This window comes from Durio zibethinus, chromosome 6 (genome assembly GCF_047325235.1).
Source record: "Durio zibethinus cultivar Kanyao isolate XHJ-2024 chromosome 6, ASM4732523v1, whole genome shotgun sequence".
NCBI lineage: Eukaryota > Viridiplantae > Streptophyta > Magnoliopsida > Malvales > Malvaceae > Durio > Durio zibethinus.
This window is the reverse complement of record NC_143167.1, coordinates 25,846,833-25,868,171: the sequence shown is the minus strand read 5'-3', so window position 1 is coordinate 25,868,171 and position 21,339 is coordinate 25,846,833. Positions and strand designations below refer to the sequence as shown.

Genomic DNA, 21,339 nt, shown 5'->3' with positions numbered 1-21,339 from the left:
TAAAGAAAATAATAGAGGTAAAGATGATAAAATAATCTATAAATTAATTGTGATTTGTAAGAATCCAATATAATTATGGTGTTTTTTTTTTTTTTTAAATTGAAATCTGATCAAAGATTTTTTTTTTTCAAAAAAATGAGATCTAGTTGGAGACGAATTTAAGGTGTTCTATATTGATTTGAGTGTTCACATGGCAGCTCTCTCATTTTTTTTAATCTTTTTGTTTCTTTTAAAGCTTTTGCATTTTTCTTTTTTTTTCCTTTAATTTTTGCTTTTTATTATATTAATTTTGCAATAAAAAAATCAATTGAGATAGAGATGACAAAATAACCCATATACGATGGTGCGTTTTTTTTTTTTTTTTTAATTTGGGATAATTTGGATTGAGTTATTTTAAATCGAACTTGGGTAAAAGTAAGATTTTAAGTATTACGCCTTGGCTTTGGTATACAAAAAAATTATATATTCATTTAATTTTATATTTATATATTATTTTTTATTAAAAAAATTATTTAATACCTTAAATTAATAAATTCACTTGCTATCCCATTTAGTTTTTTTGTTTGTCATTTTCTTTGTTTTTTAAAATTTTATTTATTAGATAAATTTTACGAAGAAAAAGTCAATAGATGTAGGGATGACAAAGCAACTTATATCTGATAGGTCTCGATTCACCGCAATCCAATTGATGTGATTTTTTTTAAAAATAAGGCTGGTTAAGTTTTGCCTCATTGTATAATTTGTGTCAAGTTGAGATTGTGTTTGGGGTGCTCTATTTGACTTTCTTCAAGATATATAAAATAATATATTTAATTATTTTTAATTTATATTTATATATATATGTATTATATTAATAAAGATATTATTTAGTATTGTAATTTAATAAAAAACTATATTAATATAGAATTAAGTTATAATTTATATTTAAAAAATAAATACACTTAAATTTTATTTATATGTTGTTATCCATTAAAAACTTCGCTTATGTGTTATTACACTACCAATTCCAAGCCCGGATAAAGCAAAAAGGGTTGTGATAGGATGATAACCAATGTAAAATATAGTCAAATCATGATAAGATACCAAAATATGAATTTTCATTGGGTCGTCACCTTCTAGTGGTGCGCTACATCAAAACTTGGGTTTAGTGTTAAATAGGCAAGGGTTATTAGATCATCGCTTGAAAGTGATGCGCCATTTAACTGCCCAGATGTGGTGTCAAATAGGTAAGAGTTCTCTTGTTTTAATAGATTAACATGAGTAAAGAATCTAGTCTATGCAGGTAAGTTACAGTTAGTTATTTGGAATATATGATCGTTAACTGCTAAGCTAATAGAAATAAGAAAGAAATTAATATTATGTCCTCAAGAAATTAAGTGGGTAGGGTAAAAGGTTAGAGAGATAGAAACATGAGGCTCTAAGCTTTGGTACATAGGTACGAGATGAGTAGAAATGAAGTAGAGATAATTGTAGATAAGAATTTGAAAGATGATGTGGTTGAGGTTAAAAGAAAGGGAGATAAAATTTTACATATTAAACTTATATTATGAGAGAAAACTATAAGATTTTATGAAGATTTATATGAGGTAGTACAAGTCATACCAAACAAAAAAAGTTGTTTATTAGATGAGATATGAATGGTCACATAGGCAATGATTATAGTGACTTTGAGAAGGTGCAAGAGGATATAACTTTGAAGAAAAAATCGATACATAGAAAAATATTCTAGAGTTTGCTATTACATCTGACCTAAATATATTAAACATGTATTTTAGAAAAGGAGAATCACATTTGGTGACATTTAGGATATGGTCAAACACTTGTCAAATTGATTTCTTTTTTAAGAGAAAAGAGGATAGAAGTAACTATAAGGATTGCAAGGTTATACCAAATAAGAGTGTGACAACACAACATAGACTGCTAGTTCTAAATATTTTTCTGCTCTAAAAGTAAAAAAAGACACATCAAAGTCATGAGTCATGTATTAAGTGGTAAAATTTAAAAAGGGACAAAATGTTAGCTTTTAGAGATAGACTAGTAAAAAAGATTGATTGAAAGTCTGATAGGGATGTAGAAGTAATGTGAAAAAAAATTTCTAACAAAATTTCGATGGTTGCTAAAGAGACACTTGATGAATCTAAGGGTCATGCACCATTAGAAAAAGAATCTTAGTGGTGGAATGAGAATGTGAAAATAAAAATTAAAGCTAAACATGAATGTTTTAGGAATTTAAAGAGTAATGAAGACGAGACGAGTTATTTAAAGTATAAGACCTTAACAAAGAAAGTTAAAAAGGTTATTTGAGATTCAAATACTAGGATCCATGAGGAATTATATAAAAACCTAGAGACAAGAGATGAAGAAAAAAAGTTGTTTAAAATTGTTAAGATGAGGGATAAGAAGAATAATGATCTTAATGGCATTAGATGCATTAAAGGTAGTGATGAAAAAATTTTAATGAAGGATAATGAGATTAAGAAACACTGTAGAGATTATTTTGATAATTTTTTTAATGAAATTTTAAGTATGATATAGGTGAACTTAACATACCTTTTAAGGATATAAATTATGTGTTTAAATGTAATATTAAAATATATAAGGTTAAATGGTCTTTGAAAATGATGAAAGTAGAGAAAGCTGTAGGACCAGATAGAATCCTAGATTGAAGTTTGAAAATACTTGGGTGAAATAGGAATGGGATAATTGACGGATCTTTTCAATAAAATTTAGCTTACTTAAAATATGTTAGAATAACGGAAGAAAAGTACTCTAGTGTTTTTATACAAGAATAAAGGTAATATATAAAATCATTCAAATGATCGAAGAATAAAACTTATGAGTTATATTATGAAATTTTGGGAGAGAGTAATTGAATGTAGGTTTCAACATAAGCTCATTATGTTTGAAACCAATTTGGGTTTATGCCAAGACATTCCACAACAAAGGCAATTCACCTATTAAGGCTTTTGTTAGAAGGTTTTTAGGTGAGAAAGAAATATCTACATATGGTATTTAGTAACTTAAAGAAAGTATATAATAAAGTTCTCCGAGAGGTGCTTTGGTCAGCTTTAACGAATAAGTGAATTCCTTTAAAATATATTAACATATATAGTTAAAGATATGCATGAAAAAGTTGTAATGAATGTGAAAATGTTTAGGGGCTTGATTGATAGCTTTTCCATTACCTTAGGATTGCATCAAGGCTTAGCATTAAGTTCATTTCTTTTTGTTGCATCAAGGCTCAGCACTAAAGTCATTTCTTTTTGTATTAGTTATGGACAAGCTTGCTTACATTTCCAAGATAAAGTGTCATGGTGTATGTTATTTGCCAATTATATAGTTTTAATTGCTGAAACTAGTAATAATCTTAATACAGAATTAGAATTATGGAAGTATACGCTGGAGTCTAGAGACATTAAATTGAGTAGATCTAAAATTAAATATATGGAATGTAAGTTTAGTAGTAGTAGAGAAATGAGTACTAATGTGATTAAGTTGAAAGGTTAGGTAGTACTAAAAAGTAGTCATTTTTTATATTTAAAATTAATTATTTAGAGCAGTATTGTAATAGAAAGGGATGTAAATCATATGAATCAAGTAAAATGGGTGAGGTGGTGAAGTGCGTAGGTTTGTTGTATGATTGCAATAAAGTTAAAGACAAAGTTGTATAAAACAATTGTAAGACCTGTGTTATTATACGAGAATAAATGTTAGGTCATTAAGAAACAAAATAAGAAAAAAATGAGTGTAACTAAAATGATAATGTTTAGATAAATGTGTGGTAAGATTAAAAGAGAAAAAAAATAAAAAAATGAAGATATTAAAAAAAAATTAAGGGTAGTTTGAATTGAGAAAAAAAATGAGAAAGAGCCATTTAAAATGGTTTGGACATATGAAATATAGGCCTCACTATGCACCAATTAGGAAAAATAAGTTTATGAATTTGAGAGAGATCAAAACTTCTAGAGGTAAATTACAAAAGATATAGATGTAAGTAATAAAAAATGATATGAGAATTAAGGAAGTAAGGTCATGTTTGGTATACAAGATTATGATAAGATAGGATAAGATAATATTATGAATATGATTAGATTAAATAATATCATACTATTTTATGTTTGATTTATGCAAGGATTAGGATAAGATAATATATTTATTTGTTAAAATTATCTTTCTTCAAAATTTATACAATTTAAATTATTGATATAATTTTCAAAGATATAATTGGACATGTAAGTTTAATCTCATAGATTAAAAATAATCCTCTTCACTTGAAGATGATTGAATAAACTTATGTTAAAAGGATATTAATTATCTTTATAATTCTTATTTTCTCTTTAAATACAAATTAAATATGATATAAGATGATTATCATCCTATTCTATTAATAATCTTACTCATCAAATATGCTTAAATGAAAAAGTTATTTTTTTATGGAAATGACTGCTGTAAAAAGACTCTAACTATGATCTGGCATGATTATATTTTTTAGTCTTTCATATAGTCAATCCAAAGCTATGAGATATAAAACTTAATTTGTTGTTTTATGGTGTCATCCATTAAAATTTGGCATAAAATTTTACTTCTTTCATTTTTAAAGCATAACTAAAAATAAAATAAAATATAGTCCCACAACAAGTGTGAGTCTAATTCTAATATATATTAATTTAAAAAAGCTTTTATATAGAATAGCAAAAATAGTTCAAAAACCATTAAAATAACTACATTGAATTCTTTTATATTTTTAATTAACAATTTTGGCTTTAAATATTTATTTTTTATTAGGTTTAGAAAACCATTTAAAAACATGAATATCTACAAACGTAAACATTAAAAAGTTTTTCAATGATTAGATTCAATATCTAACAACCTTAAAAATTAAATTTTTTTTTTTTTTTTAAGAGTGAATAAGCCTATTGTATTAATGGTCTATGCGTTTAGTGCATGGTACTAAAATTGCAATGGTCGTAAGTAATTAACTATTTATTTGTTTTTTTTTTTTCTGTAGTTCGAGAGCATAGTATTAACTATTTATGTTTGTCAATATATATATATATATGTTTATATTTGTTATTGTTACGTAAAAACTACCCATTTATAGAGTGGATAAAATAAATTAATTAATTGAGATTTATTTAATAGATTTAATATGTTCTACTAAATTTGATTTGATAATTCTCTTAGAACTGTAAATTGTTTCTGAACAACTTAAATTAATATCTTTTTCACAATTAATTTCCCATTAATAATTCTAGCCATAACTATTTGTTCTTTACTAATGTAAATTAAAACAATTCAACAAATTTTAAGAGAAGTCAACCGTCGGTTAATATGTGATATATAAAATATTGAAATTTTAACTATAATTTAAATCTTAATAACATTAAATAAAAAAAAAAGAGAGAGAAGAAGGTGGTTCAAGAACTATTCAAGATGGCATTCAAATTTCAATGGTCCTATATGTATCTTTTTATTGTTATCATCGAACAATTACCCATCTATACATGTAAATGAATGAATGAAATTAATAATCAAGATTTATTTAATAATTACCTAACAATTGCCTAACTAATTAAGTCAATGTGTAATTGTTCGGAACAGTTAATTAACCCTTTTTGAGGAATATTTAATATTAATTTTTTTTTTTGCTATGATGCCATATCATATATATATATATATATATATATATATATGGACATTGAAAGTTTATAATGATTTTATACATGTATATTAATATATATCATTGCTAATTAATTTTTTTTTAACAAAAGAAGTTTCAACTTGAAATAGAAAAAAAATTATAAATGTTAATATTCGAATATTAAATTTATTGAATATTACTTTTTAAAAATCATCATACAACTCAATTAAGCTAATAATAGGATGTAAGTAGTCATATGAGAAAAAAAAAAGTTATATCATTAGATTTTTACTAGTTATTAAATTTTTACTGGTTAAGTATAATACATGATCAATTCTGTTGCAGGTTTCTTTCTTTTTTTTTTTTTTTTTCCATTTTGCTTTATTATAATTATTTTTTAAAAGATAATTTTATTAATCTTGTTTGTGAAATATAAAAATTTCATTATCAATGCAACAGATAATTTTTGGTGAAATATTAGTAAACTTCTATTTTTTATTGAGAGAAGAGATTCGTATTGAGATAAGATGCTCTTAATTAGGATCTACTTTAACTTTGGGGCAACTTAGCTTGGTTCAATTAAATTATTTTATTAAAAGTATTCTATTTTTATTTAATTTTAATTTAAAATATATTTAAAATATTAAAATAATAATTTATTCCCTCAATAATGAAATAATAACTAAGTGGGGGACCGGATGAAGCTCTTGTTTAGCTTTTAAAAAGAACGCTTGGTAAGTTGGATCCACGAACAGCTCTAGGCCAAATTAAATGATGATGGCGTGCAAAAGTTTAATGAAAGTTTAAAGTATTCAAAATCTCCTTAGTACTCGGTTAAGATTGTTTCTAAAAGTTAGAATTATTAATTTAAAAAAAAACTATAATTAAATTTGCATTATGCTACGAGACTACTTTTTAATTTTTAAATTATATCTTAAATATGAAAGAAGTAAAATTTTTATATCAAATTTTAATGGATGAAAATATATAGATAAATATAAGTTGAGTTTATATTTGATATATTATTAATATATAAATTTTATATATTATTAGTAAATTAGATAATATTATCTCAAGTAAAGGTAAGCTCTTAAAATAAATATATAAAAATTAATATTTTTTAAAAACTTTATTTATTAATGAAGTGTCATTATCTAATTCATTTCATTAATAAGATAATATCATTTTATTTATTGACAATGTATAAAATTTATATACTGACAATACATAAAATATAAAACCATATAAGTTTATTTATTTTTATTAATATAAATTATGACTTAATTATATATAAATATAATTTTTATTAAATTAAGATATTAAATAATATATTTATTAATATAATACATATATAACTATAAATTAAATAAATAATAAAAAATATATTTTTATATATGCCAATGAAGGTTGAGGTAGAGCATCCTAAACTCGATTTTGACTTGATCCGAATTGTTCAAATAGATAACTTTATTCAATGCTTATTTTAAAAAAAAAAACATCATTAGATTATGATGAATCAAAATTCATCAAATATAAATTGTTTTATTATCCTTACATTCATTTGACTTTTTCTTTCAAAAATTTATCTAATAAAAAAATTAAAAACAAAAAAAATCAAATGAGATAACACATGAATTTATTAAATTAAGATATTAAATAATATATTTTTAATAAAATACATATATAAATATAGATTAAATAAATAATAAAAAAATATTTTTATATATACCAAGATTGAGGCTTAACACTCAAAACTTTATTTCTACCTAAACTTGATTTAAAAAAAAAAAAAAACTCAATCCAATTAGTCCGAATTAAAAGATAGTGCACCAAGTGAATCAAGATAAATTAAAATTTATCCAATATGAATTATTTTATCATCTTTATCTTAATTGACTTTTTTATTATAGAGTTTATTTCATTAAATAACAAAACTAAAAGAAATCAATAGTTTTAAAAAATAAAAAAATGAAAAAATAAAAAAGATAGAAGGTGTCACGTGATAGTTGAGACATGATAAAATATATTAAATCCATCTCTGACTCGATACCATTTGAAAAAAAAAACACTTCGACTTGATTTCGATTTTTTAAAACATGTACCTATGTGGGATTGGTGCAATAAGAATTAATTAGATGTAAATTATTTTATCATTTCTACCATTAAATTTTTTTTTTTATAAAATTTATCTAATAAATAAAATTAAATTAAAAAAATCAAATAAAAAAGTTAAAAAATAAAATAAATTTAATATAAAAATAAAATCACAAAACACAAAATTAAAACAGTAAATTTCTAGCATAAAGATGAAGTACTATGTAGACAGCTTTTTCTTCCTCTAAAATTTACAACTTGGATGGATGGATAATAATATATATATATATATATATATATATATATATATATATATATTAGGAGCGAGGTGAACATTTTAACTCTACTTCTTATTCTATCTTGATTTAAAAAAAAAATTTCGATTGATTCTTGAATTTAAAAAAAAAAAAAGCACCATCATTGAATGGGGTGAATAAAATTCATTGAATATGAGTTGTTTTAACATTACTTTCATTGATTTTTATTACAAAATATATCTAATTAAAAAATTAAAGTTAAAAACTCAAAAAATAAAGATTAGCAAAAAAAAAAAATAATAAATAAAAGAAGGATACTAAAAAAAAAGTAATAAAAAAAGGAAAAATATCAATTAAAAATAAAAATAAAAAGCTTAATTAAAAATAAAAAAAACAAAGAGAAAGGTACACTTGGATATTCTATCATGCTCCAAACTCTACAAAATTAAATATTAAATGCAACTCCCGCGCATTTATTGAAATTTCTTTTTTTTTTTGGACAAAATTTCTTTTTTATATATACACACTAAATAATATATATCAAAACTTTTACTTAGATTTAACAAATATTTATTCAATAGTAGTATAAAACTCTCTCTCTCTCTCTATAAATATATATATATATATATATATATGTTTCTTTCGCAAGCAATCTAACCAAAATATATTTGGTCAAACGGATTCAAAGCATGAAGTATGGTGTTTATAGACACCATTAAAGATTATAAAAATTTAAAAATTTTTTTCTTCCAACACTCAAAATTTTCTTCTGATAGCTTTTCAATCAATAAAATTAATAGATCCATTGGAAATATTATATATATAAACGATCTTTCTAAAAAAATCTCGAATAGGCCGATGTATTCAGTAAGATTTAGTTCTAAGTGGAAGTCCAAAGGCACCTCATCATCGACTCATTCTCATATAAGGAATTTAAGGCTGAGAAAGACATCTCTGCTACACCTATATATATAGGGAGAGGAGTGGAACTAACCCTGCATACATTGCTGCACGTAGGCAGTACTTAGCTTCCCAATTTTGTTTGCCCCCAACTATTTGTAATCTTCCAAACCAGAATGTACATTTAACTTCTACATTAATTTCCTCATAGTTGGGGCAAGAAACTGATCCTCTCTGATCCTTCTGCAAACTCGAAAGCATGTTTGAGTTATGTACATATTGAATATGGCTAATATGGCCCGTGAAAATGATAAGCTGGAATCGCAAGGAGTTGAGTTGGCTTCTAGTTCTTCAACAGATGATCATAGAGAAGCTCATCAAAAAGTACAGGTAGATATCAGCAAGCTTCGAGCTCAGGAACGCCATGTTCTCATAGAGAAGCTCATCAAAAACATTGAGAAAGATAACCTTCAGTTGTTGCAGAAGACTAGACAAAGATTAGACAGGTGAACTCTTTTAGTTTCTTTTTCTTTCTTTGGGACATAGAAGTGATTAGAATTTGAGGAGGTTTCAGGTTTTTGAATACTGGGAAATAGAAGACACCTATAAACAAAGAATAACCTTGACTGGTTTTGTAGAGTCGGTGTGAAATTGCAAACAGTGGAGGTGAGATATAGAAACCTTTGCGTGGAAGCCGAATGTGATGTGATACATGGGAAGCCTCTACCTACGTTGTGGAATTCTCTTCAAAGCATTTTTTCTGTAAGTATAAGAAACGATGTAGCGTTTCCGAAGTACTTTTTCAAGATTATTTTGTGGAATAGTATATAGCATTATTATCTTCGGATTATGCTTTTCCACAGTACCCTGCGGTAAAGCTGTTTCGATCAAAATCACACCAAGCAAAGATATGCATTATTAACAATATCAGTGGCATCATAAAGCCTGGAAGGTAAGCTTATCTTTGAGATTTTTTTTTTTTTTTTATACTTAGGTTGTCAGAATTTGAATCCTGACATTAAAACTAAGAGTTTACCACTCTACTAATGGGTCATGTGACCTTTGGTAGCTGTGAGACTCCTCCGTGTCCATCATTTATTTATTTTTTTTCCACTGCTCTTTAATTTTCTTCTTAATAATTATTAGACTGCCTTCTAATTGAAGGATGATATTTACTTTATAAAAGCATAAAAGAAGTTTAAGTAATGAGATTATCCATTGAATTTACAGGATGACTCTGCTGCTTGGTCCTCCAGGATGTGGGAAGACCTCGCTGTTAAAGGCACTTTCAGGGAATCTAAACAAATCCCTTCAGGTATAATCAACATTCCCTTTTTCCTAGTTAAATTGAATGCATTTATAATTAGGTAAAATTGTTGAAGCCTTAAGGTCACTGAAATTTAGATTCATTTGAAGTTGCAATAGAAAATGCAAAACTACAAACTAATTAATCATATTAGTTAAACTTATTCGAATTCCTCTTTTTTTTTTTTTTTTTCCACAAAATTCATGTATAAACTTACAATGACGTCATAGTTCCTAATTTAATTATATTGGTTGTAGACACCGAATTTTGTTTGAAACATTTTAGTATGGTTGAACAAAACCTATTTGAAGCTTATAAAAAAGCCTTTTAAAAAGCTCATAAAATGCACTGTTATTTAGGCTTAGTAAACAAAGAAAAACGAGACTCGTATGGTTACTATCAAACTCTCTCGTATGAAATTTATATGGATGATATCTTTTTATATGAATGCATGAGAAATAAAGAATAAATAAAACGAATAAACTTAAAAGTCAATTATGATCAAATCTGATCAAACTTAGTTAATAAAGTTAAAATTAGTCAAACAAAGTCAAAATTATACAAAATTTAGTCAAATTAAATAGAACCAGAGTTGATCTTCAAATTTCACGACCCAATTAGAATAAATGTGGTTTAAAATTAAATTTGGTAATATTTAAAACACTAAAAAATTTTATTGCATTGGAAAAGTATAAAATTACTAAAATACCCTTATAAGGGTATTTTTCATAATTTATTCTTTTCAAGCTCAGATTTTCATGAAACTTTTCAAATTTTAATTTCATAATATTTCATGATTTTTGGTACATTTGAAATCACAATAGTACCTTGGTAAGTGTGAAATTATCAAAATACCCTTATAAGGGTATTTGCGTAATTTAGCTTTTTTGAGCTCAGATTTTCATGAAACCTTTCAGATCTCAATTTCATAAAATTTTATGATTCTTTCGTGCATTTGAAATCACAGTAGTACCCAAAAAAGTGTGAAATTACCAAAATACTCCAATAAAGGTATTTTCGTAATTTGACATTCTTCAGCTCAAATTTTCATAAAGCTTTTCAGATCTTAATTTTATAATATTTTCATGATTTTTAGTATTTTAAAATCCCAAAAATGAGTATGAAAACATTGATTTTTAAGAAAATTACCTAAATATCGAAAACTTTACACTGAAGTAAAATTGTCTTTTCATGAATTTGAAGGATATAAAAAATCAAACTTTACAGTGAATAAAGTAAACCACTGGATCTTTTATTGATCTTGATGCAATGGCCAAAAGTGGTTCTTTAAGAAAAAAAAGAAGAAGCTTTGACCTTTGAATGAGATTTCATCTAAGGGTCCATATTCATCCAAAAGGAGATTTTTTGGGGGGCTAACTCTTGAAAAAAAGGTGGGGGGTTTGCCGAATATAGGAGGAGAGGGAGTTCGAAGGCTAAAAAATAAAGAGAAGGAGCAAAAAAGAAGAAGAAGGAGATGAGGCACCAAAAAAAAAAATTGCTACAAAAAAAAATAGAAAGAGAGAAATATAGGAGCTTTGAAGGAGAAGGGAAAAAAAAAAGAGAAAAATCTATCAAAAAGGGCCTGGAAGAAAGAAAAAAAGGTTTAGCAGTTAAGGTAAACTGAAAAAGGAAAATTTAAAGGGATAAGGAGATCTTAACGAAAGAAAAGAAAGTTGTATCTCTTGGGAATTTTTTCTTCTTTTTTGAAAAGGTAGTTATTTCATTTCCTTTCAGTTTATTTTCATAAGAATATTGCTGTCTTCATCCCTTCATGTTCACCTTTTCTTCATTTTTACATAAGTTATGCAGTGCATGCTATTTCGTTTGAAGTTTAGAGTTTGTTTTTTTTCTACATACTAAACCTTATTGAAAATGGTTTACATATTGACTTTTGAGACTTCATCATTTGCATGAGTGTGCTGTTCTTCCTTTAAATGAGTTGTCTGTGCATGGAAAAACTCATTTTATATTCGTTAGTTCATCATGTAAATGATGCTTATTGGTAGTAAGTGATCTAAGGAAGGAAAGTCAAAAATCTTAGATGTTTATGAGTATCCTTAGCAGTCCATTCTTTTAAACATTATATTGGTTTACTGAATCCTTTTGTAAGATGGCTATTTGTGAGAAAACTAGTCCCTTTTTGTTTCAGTTTAGTTGGTAAATGTTGCCCCCCTTTGGTCTTTGGATTTTTCTTTATTTGTTTATGAGTTAGATACTTCACAACTGGTTATTTTTAGTTTATGATATTTTTGCGTGTGAAAGGTAGTTCATGATTGAAGAAAGGGGTAAACATTAAGAGTTATGATTAAGGTTTGCATTTAATAGGTTGCCAAATAGATTGGAATTCATCTTTTCTTCTTGCATTATAACCATCAAGTAGTAAAGAGAAGATATAGTAAAAATAAGGGGCGGTTGTGTTAGTTTAGTGGGAGTACTTCCTTTCTAATTAATAAACCAAGGTCTTAAAAATTGAGTCCATACATTTATTCATTAGTAGATTTTATTTTTATGCAAGTTTCATATTATTTATGTTTATACAAAATTTTTTTTTGTTGCAATTCAAACTTCCTGCAGATTTAATTTATTTATTAAGTTTTTATACTTAAAACAACAAAAGAAATTTTTTACAAAAAAAATTTTCGAGCATGATATTTTGGAGAATCTGAGTAACGATTCTTTAAAATGTCTAGATGAGGATATTTGTCTAAAAAATACTACCAAAGTAATGGAGTATTAGGAAAATATTCAATAAAAAAAGTTTTATTTATCTATTTTTTTAAAATTTTGATAGATAATAACGTGTAATGACTATTTTAGTGATGAAATTGCTATAATTAAGGTTTAAAAATTAGACTAAGAAATATAATTAATTAAGAAAGAGAAAAGTGAATGAAATTTTCGATGATGGGATTTTAAGAAAGTTCGAGTATGGATTCTTAAGAAATCCTTAGGTGATAAAATTTTTCTAAAATATTGCCAAGGTATTGGGGTATCTAGGAAAATTTTCAATAAAAATTTTTATTTACTTTGTTCCTTTCAAAACTTTTAGTGATAATTGAAAATTAATTAAATAAGATTAAAACATCGTTAAAATGAATAATAAAATGTATAACATAATAATAAGTGATATATATTTTTCGTATGTATATTCTACTATATTGTTTGCATTGCATATTAATAAAAGATAATAAAAAATTTTTGATGATGAGATTTTGAAAAGTCCAAGTAGTGATACCCAAAAATTTCTTAGGTAAGAAAAGATTTCTAAAAATTACCAAAGTATTGGAATATTTAGAAACTCTTTTCAATACAAAAATTTTTAAATAATTTGAACAATTCTCATAAAAAGATAAAAATGTACATATTATAAAAGCATTTTTTAAATAATAATAAAATCAAGTAATGAGAATTTTCAATTATGGGACTCCGGAAAGTCCAAGTAGTGATTCTCGAGAATTTTCTAAGAAAAAAAAGTCTTTTAAAAATTGCTAAAGTATTGGAATATTTGAAAATTTTTTTAATACAAAAAATTTCTATTTCTTAATTTTTTTTTGAATTTGAATAGTTTGTCTTAATAAATAAGAGTGTGTTTTTTAATAAATAAATATATTTGTAGATAATTATATTATTTCATAACTTTTAATAATTTTTAAAAAATAAATGAAAAATCTTTGAGGATGAAATTATAAAGAAATTCAAATAGTGATTTTTTAGAAATCTTTAGGTAATGAAATCTATCTAAAATACTATCAATATATTGGAGCATTTAGATTAATTTTTAATAAAGATTTCTCGTTCTTTATTAAATGGCATAAAAATAAGTTTTTAGAAAATATTATTTATTTTTAAAAAATTATAGATATAATATTTTATGAAAATAAATATGAATTACTGATGATATGATTTTTGAGAATTTTGAATAGTATTTCTTAAAAATTCATTAGGTGAGATAATTCTTTTTAATATTATTAGAATATTGGAATATTTTTAAAAAATTTTCAATATAAAATTCTTATTTATTTTTCAAACTCACTAAAAATTAAAGATATGTTTTTAAAGAAAATTAAGAAAATCAAATTTTAAATACCAAATCATTTTTATTAATATTAAAAGATAATAAATAATTAATTGGTACCATTTTAAACGGGTGTCGTGAGAGTGCTAATTCTTTCTCACGCATAATCGATTTCTAAACCCAAATTGTTTTCGTAGATCAAAAAATTATCTTTTTAATAAATTTTAATTAATTTTAAAATTTTATTAGAAAGATAAGTTTTAATAGATGACTAATCACATTCAACAAAAAAAAAAATTGATAACAACTCTATTATTTGTTTTCTAAATTCATTTAATAGTCCTCAAAACCGTTATGACATTGGTCATAATGTGGTAAAATTATGACATATATATATATATATATATGCATATACATGTATATATTGCTTTAATGCTGTTTTAGAGGATTATTGGTTATGATTTCAAGAATCTTGTTCTTGTTGCTTCGAATAGGTCAGTGGGGAAGTTTCTTACAATGGATACAACCTAGAAGCATTTGTTCCCCAGAAAACATCAGCATATATAAGCCAAGATGACTTGCACATTCCTGAGATGACAGTGAGGGAAACACTTGATTTTTCAGCCCGTTGTCAGGGTTTAGGAAGCCGAGAAGGTACATTTTCATGGAGCTCAACCTAATTATCTGTAACTTAGATACCCAATGGTGTTAAGAGTACTTGTTTACGATTGTGAAGAAATAATGATGGAGGTCAGCAGAAGGGAGAAGCAAGCAGGGATTGTACCAGATCCAGATATTGATACTTACATGAAGGTAAATTGAGCATCCAACAAAGATTTCAAGTTTCAGAAGCTGTGTTTTAGTTGTTTGCGAAGAAAAAAATTGTTAAATGTAGTAAAGCTCTTTCTTTGTGCTCCTTGAGAGATTATGTATTATAATATTATTGGTTAACTTTGGTGTAATTATACAGGCTACATCTATGAAAAGGACAAGCGGAACTCTTCAAACTGACTACATACTAAAAGTAATTCTTGTTGACAAAGCTTAACCCATGCTTCCCTTTATAATGCATAAATTATAACTGCTAGCTCTTTTTGGCTATTGCTAATAAGTCTTCTATGTCCGAAACCTCCACTATGCAGATTCTTGGACTTGATATTTGTGCTGGCACAATTGTTGGAGATGCCCTACGAAGAGGAATCTCTGGTGGTCAGAAGAAGAGATTGACTACAGGTAGTGATGTAACAATATATAGAAAGGACAGTTTAGTAACAAGTTATGAAATTCAACAATTTCTTCATACTGTGAATTAACGTTGAATAGTTAAGCAATTATATCTTCTTCTGAGATTTATTTTAACATCACAAAACTGTCTGCGCAGGGGAGATCCTTGTCGGCCCCATAAAAACTCTGTTTATGGATGAAATAACAAATGGTCTTGACAGTTCTACAGCATTTCAAATTGTTGCTTGTCTCCAGCAGCTGGTGCATATCACGGATGCAACTTTGTTGGTCTCACTGCTTCAGCCTGCACCAGAAACCTTTGATCTCTTTGATGATATCATATTGATGGCTGAAGGGAAAATTTTATATCATGGACCACGTGATCAAATTCTCAAATTCTTCGAAAACTGTGGCTTTAAATGTCCTCAAAGGAAAGGGATTGTTGACTTCCTTCAAGAGGAAAGTGAAATCCAGTTCGTTATTTTTTTTTCCCAGAGTATTTGTCTTGTTTCTTCAACTACAACTTATTTGATATTTGACCGCGCAGGTCATATCCAGGAAAGATCAAGAACAATACTGGTACAATACTGAATTACAGTACTACTATATTTCCGTTGAAATGTTCTCCATGAAATTTAGAGCATCTCCTTTCGGTAAAAGGATAGACAATGATCTTTTAGAACCATATGATAAATCTCAATGCCATAAGAATGCTCTTTCCTTTAACGAGTATACTGTTTCCAAATGGGAAATCTTTAGAGCTTGCATGTCAAGAGAACTTCTCCTCATGAGCAGGAACTCATTTTTGTACATATTCAAATTAATTCAGGTTAGGACTTGCTCTTTAATTTTTTTTATTGTTTCATGATATCTGCTTTTCTTTGGAAACATGAATTGGAGATAGTGAACATAGTCGTTAAAAGAAAAATAATATCCATTCTTTTTTTAAAAATTTTTTTCTTGGCAGCTTGTCATCATTGCATTGATGACAATGACTACGTTTCTTAGGAGTGAGATGGATATTGATGTCCTTCATGCGAATTACTACTTGGGAGCAATGTTTTATGCACTTTTGATACTTATAGTTGATGAGTTTCCTGAGGTGCACATGACTGTTTCGAGACTCTCAATTTTCTATAAACAGAAAATGTTGTGCTTTTACCCAGCTTGGGCTTATGCAATTCCAGCTATTGTTTTAAAGATTCCTATTTCATTTATTCAATCCCTGGTTTGGACATCTATTACCTATTATGTCATGGGATACAGCCCAGAAGTTTGGAGGTGAGTTTCAAAGGCATATAGTTTTATCTAACATAGTATACCTGCTGAAAGAATTTAAGTTAGGTTTCTTTTCTTGTGTCCTTTTTTCTTCAGGTTCTTCTGCCAGTTCCTTATATATTTTTCTGTGCAAATATCATCGGCATCCATGTTTCGTTTCTTGGCCTCCGTCTTCCAAACTATGGATTGTTCTGTAGCAGTTGGTACTCTTGCACTTTTCTTAGAATTGATTTTTTGTGGCTTCATCATTCCACAATGTAATGTTCTTCTCATCTCCACTTCATTTTCTTTCCAGGATCCGTAGTAAAAAAAGGATGATTTAATCTTATTCCCTTGGTTGCAGCATCCATGCCAAGCTGGTTGAGGTGGGCATTTTGGGTTTCCCCACTCACATATGCAACGATAGGGCTTTCCGGCAATGAATTTCATGCTCCACGATGGCAAAAGGCAGTGAATTTTCCATCTCGTAATTAGTCATTTTGCCAATCAACCACTTTCAAATTCTTGTAGACCATTAATAATCTCCTATTCTAGTAATATACGTTAAAGGGATTTTATTTGCCGGGGCCATACCATGGTAATCCCCATTCTGTACTTATTTCTAGTTAGTTTTTAGCAGTTGAGTTTTAAGTTTCATTACTTTCACCCAAAAAGCTTATCCTGTCTGCTAGACTATATTAGACCAGAACCCTACCAATAACAGTCTCTGAATCTGATCATACTCATTTCCAAAATGACAAAGGGAGACTCCGAACACAGAGACAAAGGGTGATTCTGCGAGAGTTCAAGCCATGCTTCTAACTAATTCATTTTTCTCATCCCTCTTGGCTAAGATAACGAAAATTGCATATAATTTTTTTTCATTGTAATCTGCCGAATGTTAGCCTCTCATTGTTTGTTTATTTTGCAGATCCTGGCAATGAATGCTACAATAGGACAAGAAACACTAAAAAGCCATGGATTTTACTTTGATGAGTATTTTTTCTGGATTTCAATTGGCGTCTTACTTGGGTTTGCTTTAGTTTGGAACATTGGCTTTACTTTGGCCTTAAGTTTCTTGAAACGTAAGCTCAAATTTTTTCCTTGATCCTTTTTTTTTTTTTTTTCCATTTTTGTTAAATGTAACTCAAGAAGAGAAATACATGGTTATTCATTTTGACTGTTTAAACTCAAACAGCCCTTGGATCTTCTCGAGTTGTTATTTCTCATGAAAGGCTTTGCAATATAAGGAAGGGAGATTCTCTTAATTGTGCAGATATGGAAAATGTGTCTAACCGTTCACATTCCTGCGATAAGGAGGAATCCAGTAAAGGTTCATTCTTTTTCTTCATTTCCTCAAATCACTGCCTTTTGCAGCCCCATTTAAACTATATTCATGTTTGCCTTGTCTCTATCACAGGGAGAATGGCGTTACCTTTTACTCCCTCAACATTAACATTTCAGAATGTGCAATACTATGTTGACACACCTCCGGTAATCACCAAACTCTGCTCTTTGCATTCAGTTGATATAACATAAAAAGAAACCAACACAAATCAACTAACATAGAACTATAGAGAAAAGCTAACATAAATTTTTTAAGTTGGAGGGAACCCATATATGAGACTTGAACATAAGACCTCATCAACGATTGCTGAATATGGTGACTCATGAGCCATTTGTATGACAAAACACTGATTGATCATTATTGGTGCATGCTTTTCTTTTTGGTCTTAGGAAATGAGAAAAGGGGGATATGCTCAGAGGAAGCTCCAACTCCTCTCAGATATTACAGCAACTGTGAGGCCTGGTGTTCTAACAGCACTGATGGGTCCCAGTGGAGCCGGAAAAACTACTCTTCTTGATGTTCTTGCGGGAAGAAAAACTATAGGCTGTATAGAAGGGGAAATCAGAGTTAGTGGTTATCCTAAGGTTCAAGAAACATTTGCAAGGATATCAGGTTATTGTGAACAAACTGATATACATTCTCCACAAATCACAGTAAAAGAATCTTTGATTTTTTCTGCTTCGCTGCGTCTTCCTGCTTGTGTTGACTCAAAAATTAAAATTGTAAGACTCCAAAGACGTAAGAAATACTGATATTTTGCTATCAAAATTTGTGATAATTTGTCTTAAAACTGCTTTAATGGATTTTGCAGAAATTTGTGCAAGAAGTGATTGAGACCATTGAACTTGATGATGTCAAGGATGCTTTAGTTGGCATACCTGGTCTTAGTGGTCTATCAAGTGAGCAACGAAAACGACTTACAATAGCTGTGGAGCTTGTGGCTAATCCTTCGATAATATTCATGGATGAACCTACATCAAGTTTGGATGCAAGAGCTGCGGCCATTGTTATGCGTGCAGTGAAGAATGTAGTTGATACAGGTAGAACAATTGTTTGTACGATCCACCAACCAAGCATTGATATCTTTGAAGCATTTGATGAGGTGAAAATTCATTTTTGAGGCTTGAATAATTTGGATTATTATAGTTCTTGCTATAAAAAAAAGTTAAATAAAAGAGTTATCTTTCATATTCTTGTTATTCTCATTGCAGTTGATTTTTCTAAGAACTGGAGGGAGTTTAATCTATTGTGGACCATTAGGACAACATTCAAGTAGGGTTATAGAATATTTTGAGGTTAGTAGCCCATTTAGTAAGTATGGGATTCAAATTCCAGCATTTGTAATCTGTTCTTCTATATCTAGGCTATAGCCTCTTTTGTACCCAAAAAAATGTACTAAAGTGATAGCTTCATGAAGATAATATTTACTTTGAATTTTTCCTGACAGACTATACCTGGGTTGCCCAAGATCAAAGATAATTGTAATCCGGCGACATGGATGTTAGAGGTTACTTCAGCTTCGATAGAAGCTGAACTTGGAATTGATTTTGCCAAAATTTACAAGAATTCTGCCCTATATGAGTAAGTTGAATTAGAAAAGTTGGTAATTCTTGTGTTATACAAAGTCAATCAAGGAATCAAGAAGTTCCTGTTTTGGATACATATTTATCTCCACTCAAGTAAGCTATTTTCCTTTTAATGTTTGTAAACTTGCAAGTGTGCTTTTTTTTTTTTTTTTTTGATGGTAGGATCAACAAGGAGCTTGTGAGGCAGTTGAGTACTCCACCTCCAGGTTCAAGAGATCTACATTTTCCAACCCAATTTTCCCAAAACTTTTGGGGACAGTTCAAATATTGCCTATGGAAACTGCAATTATCTTATTGGAGAAGTCCTTCATATAACTTGATGCGTCTCTTGCACACTATTGTAGTATCTTTGACTTTAGGTATACTGTTTTGGAAGCAAGGAATGAAAATGTAAGTCCGGTCAAACTCGTGAAATTATCATTACTTTTATATATGGGCTGTAATTTTGCAGATAATTAACTTCTATTTTCTTCTCCCCATTTTGAATCCTACAGACATAACCAGCAGAATTTATTCAACATTTTTGGTTCAATGTATGGTGCTGTGATCTTCCTTGGAACGAATAGCGGCTCTGCTGTTCAACCATTTGTGGCAACAGAAAGGATTGTTATGTATCGAGAAAGATTTGCAAGGATGTACTCTTCATGGGCTTATGCCCTGGCACAGGTACATTTTAATCAAAATTTCTTAAATTTAGTGTAGAATCAAATTCAGACATAATATACGAGGTGGGAACGAAAATGATTTTGATTTTGGGCACTGAAAATTTGCAGGTGGCAATTGAGGTTCCCTATCTATTTAGCCAAGCTGTTGTGTTTGTGATAATCACATATAGTATGATAGGGTACTATGGGTCAGCATATAAGGTGTTTTGGTATTTCTATGCCATATTCTCTACACTCCTATACTTCAACTTTTTAGGAATGCTGCTTGTGTCATTGACACCGGCTGTTGCCATTGCTGGAGCTCTAACCTCTGCTTGCTATCCAATGCTTAATCTTTTCTCTGGGTTTCTGATTCCTAAACCGGTAAGCTACAAGGGAATATTGAATATTTATTTTGTCCACAAAATCTTTATTCTTGCTGTTATTTGCATGTTGATAGCCCATGTGTAATGTTTGGAATTAATTTACTCTAGTAGAGACCAAAATCTTATACAAAGCATGATCAATTCAAACATAGAGTGTACAACTAAGTTTATTATTTTATATCTAAATTTATCCAGAATTAAATCTTGATCACTGAAATTAAGAATTCAACAATTTATTAACAGAATCTGATTGTATTTTAGTTAATTATGTTTTTTTTTTTTTTCGGTGCAGAAAATACCAAGGTGGTGGATCTGGTTGTATTATATGACACCTACATCTTGGACATTAAATTGCTTGCTCTCTTCACAATATGGAGATGTGAATGATAAAATTATGGTATTCACTGAAACCACAACAATGGCTTCTTTGCTAGAGGATTATTTTGGGTTTCGCCATGATCACCTTGCTATTTCTGCAGTTATTCTCTTTTTCTATCCCCTAATCTTTTCATCCCTTTTTGCATTTTTTATTACACGTTTAAACTTTGAGCGAAGGTAAATTCCTTCTCTCTTGAAGATGAAAATGTTCGCACAAATATAGCTGATCATAAGAAATATATCATGTAATATTTTTTATAAACATGCGGTACACATTATTCAATCATGATATATCATTTTCTA

At 28.1% G+C, this 21,339-nt stretch overlaps 1 protein-coding gene across 1 annotated transcript; it reads left to right on the top strand.

Annotated features, from left to right (window-relative positions):
* Positions 1 to 9,077: 9,077 nt before the first annotated feature.
* Positions 9,078 to 21,339, top strand: LOC111284389 (pleiotropic drug resistance protein 3-like). The gene is made up of 24 exons (XM_089762385.1): positions 9,078 to 9,398; positions 9,531 to 9,654; positions 9,756 to 9,844; positions 10,123 to 10,207; positions 14,708 to 14,867; positions 14,950 to 15,026; positions 15,184 to 15,237; positions 15,356 to 15,446; positions 15,595 to 15,914; positions 15,985 to 16,266; positions 16,405 to 16,718; positions 16,812 to 16,972; positions 17,059 to 17,165; positions 17,626 to 17,779; positions 17,893 to 18,027; positions 18,115 to 18,188; positions 18,432 to 18,764; positions 18,854 to 19,144; positions 19,254 to 19,337; positions 19,490 to 19,623; positions 19,791 to 20,018; positions 20,123 to 20,294; positions 20,402 to 20,656; positions 20,951 to 21,339. Exons 1-24 carry the CDS (start codon positions 9,163 to 9,165, stop codon positions 21,215 to 21,217), a joined length of 4,227 nt encoding a protein of 1,408 aa, XP_089618511.1. The 5' UTR covers positions 9,078 to 9,162; the 3' UTR covers positions 21,218 to 21,339.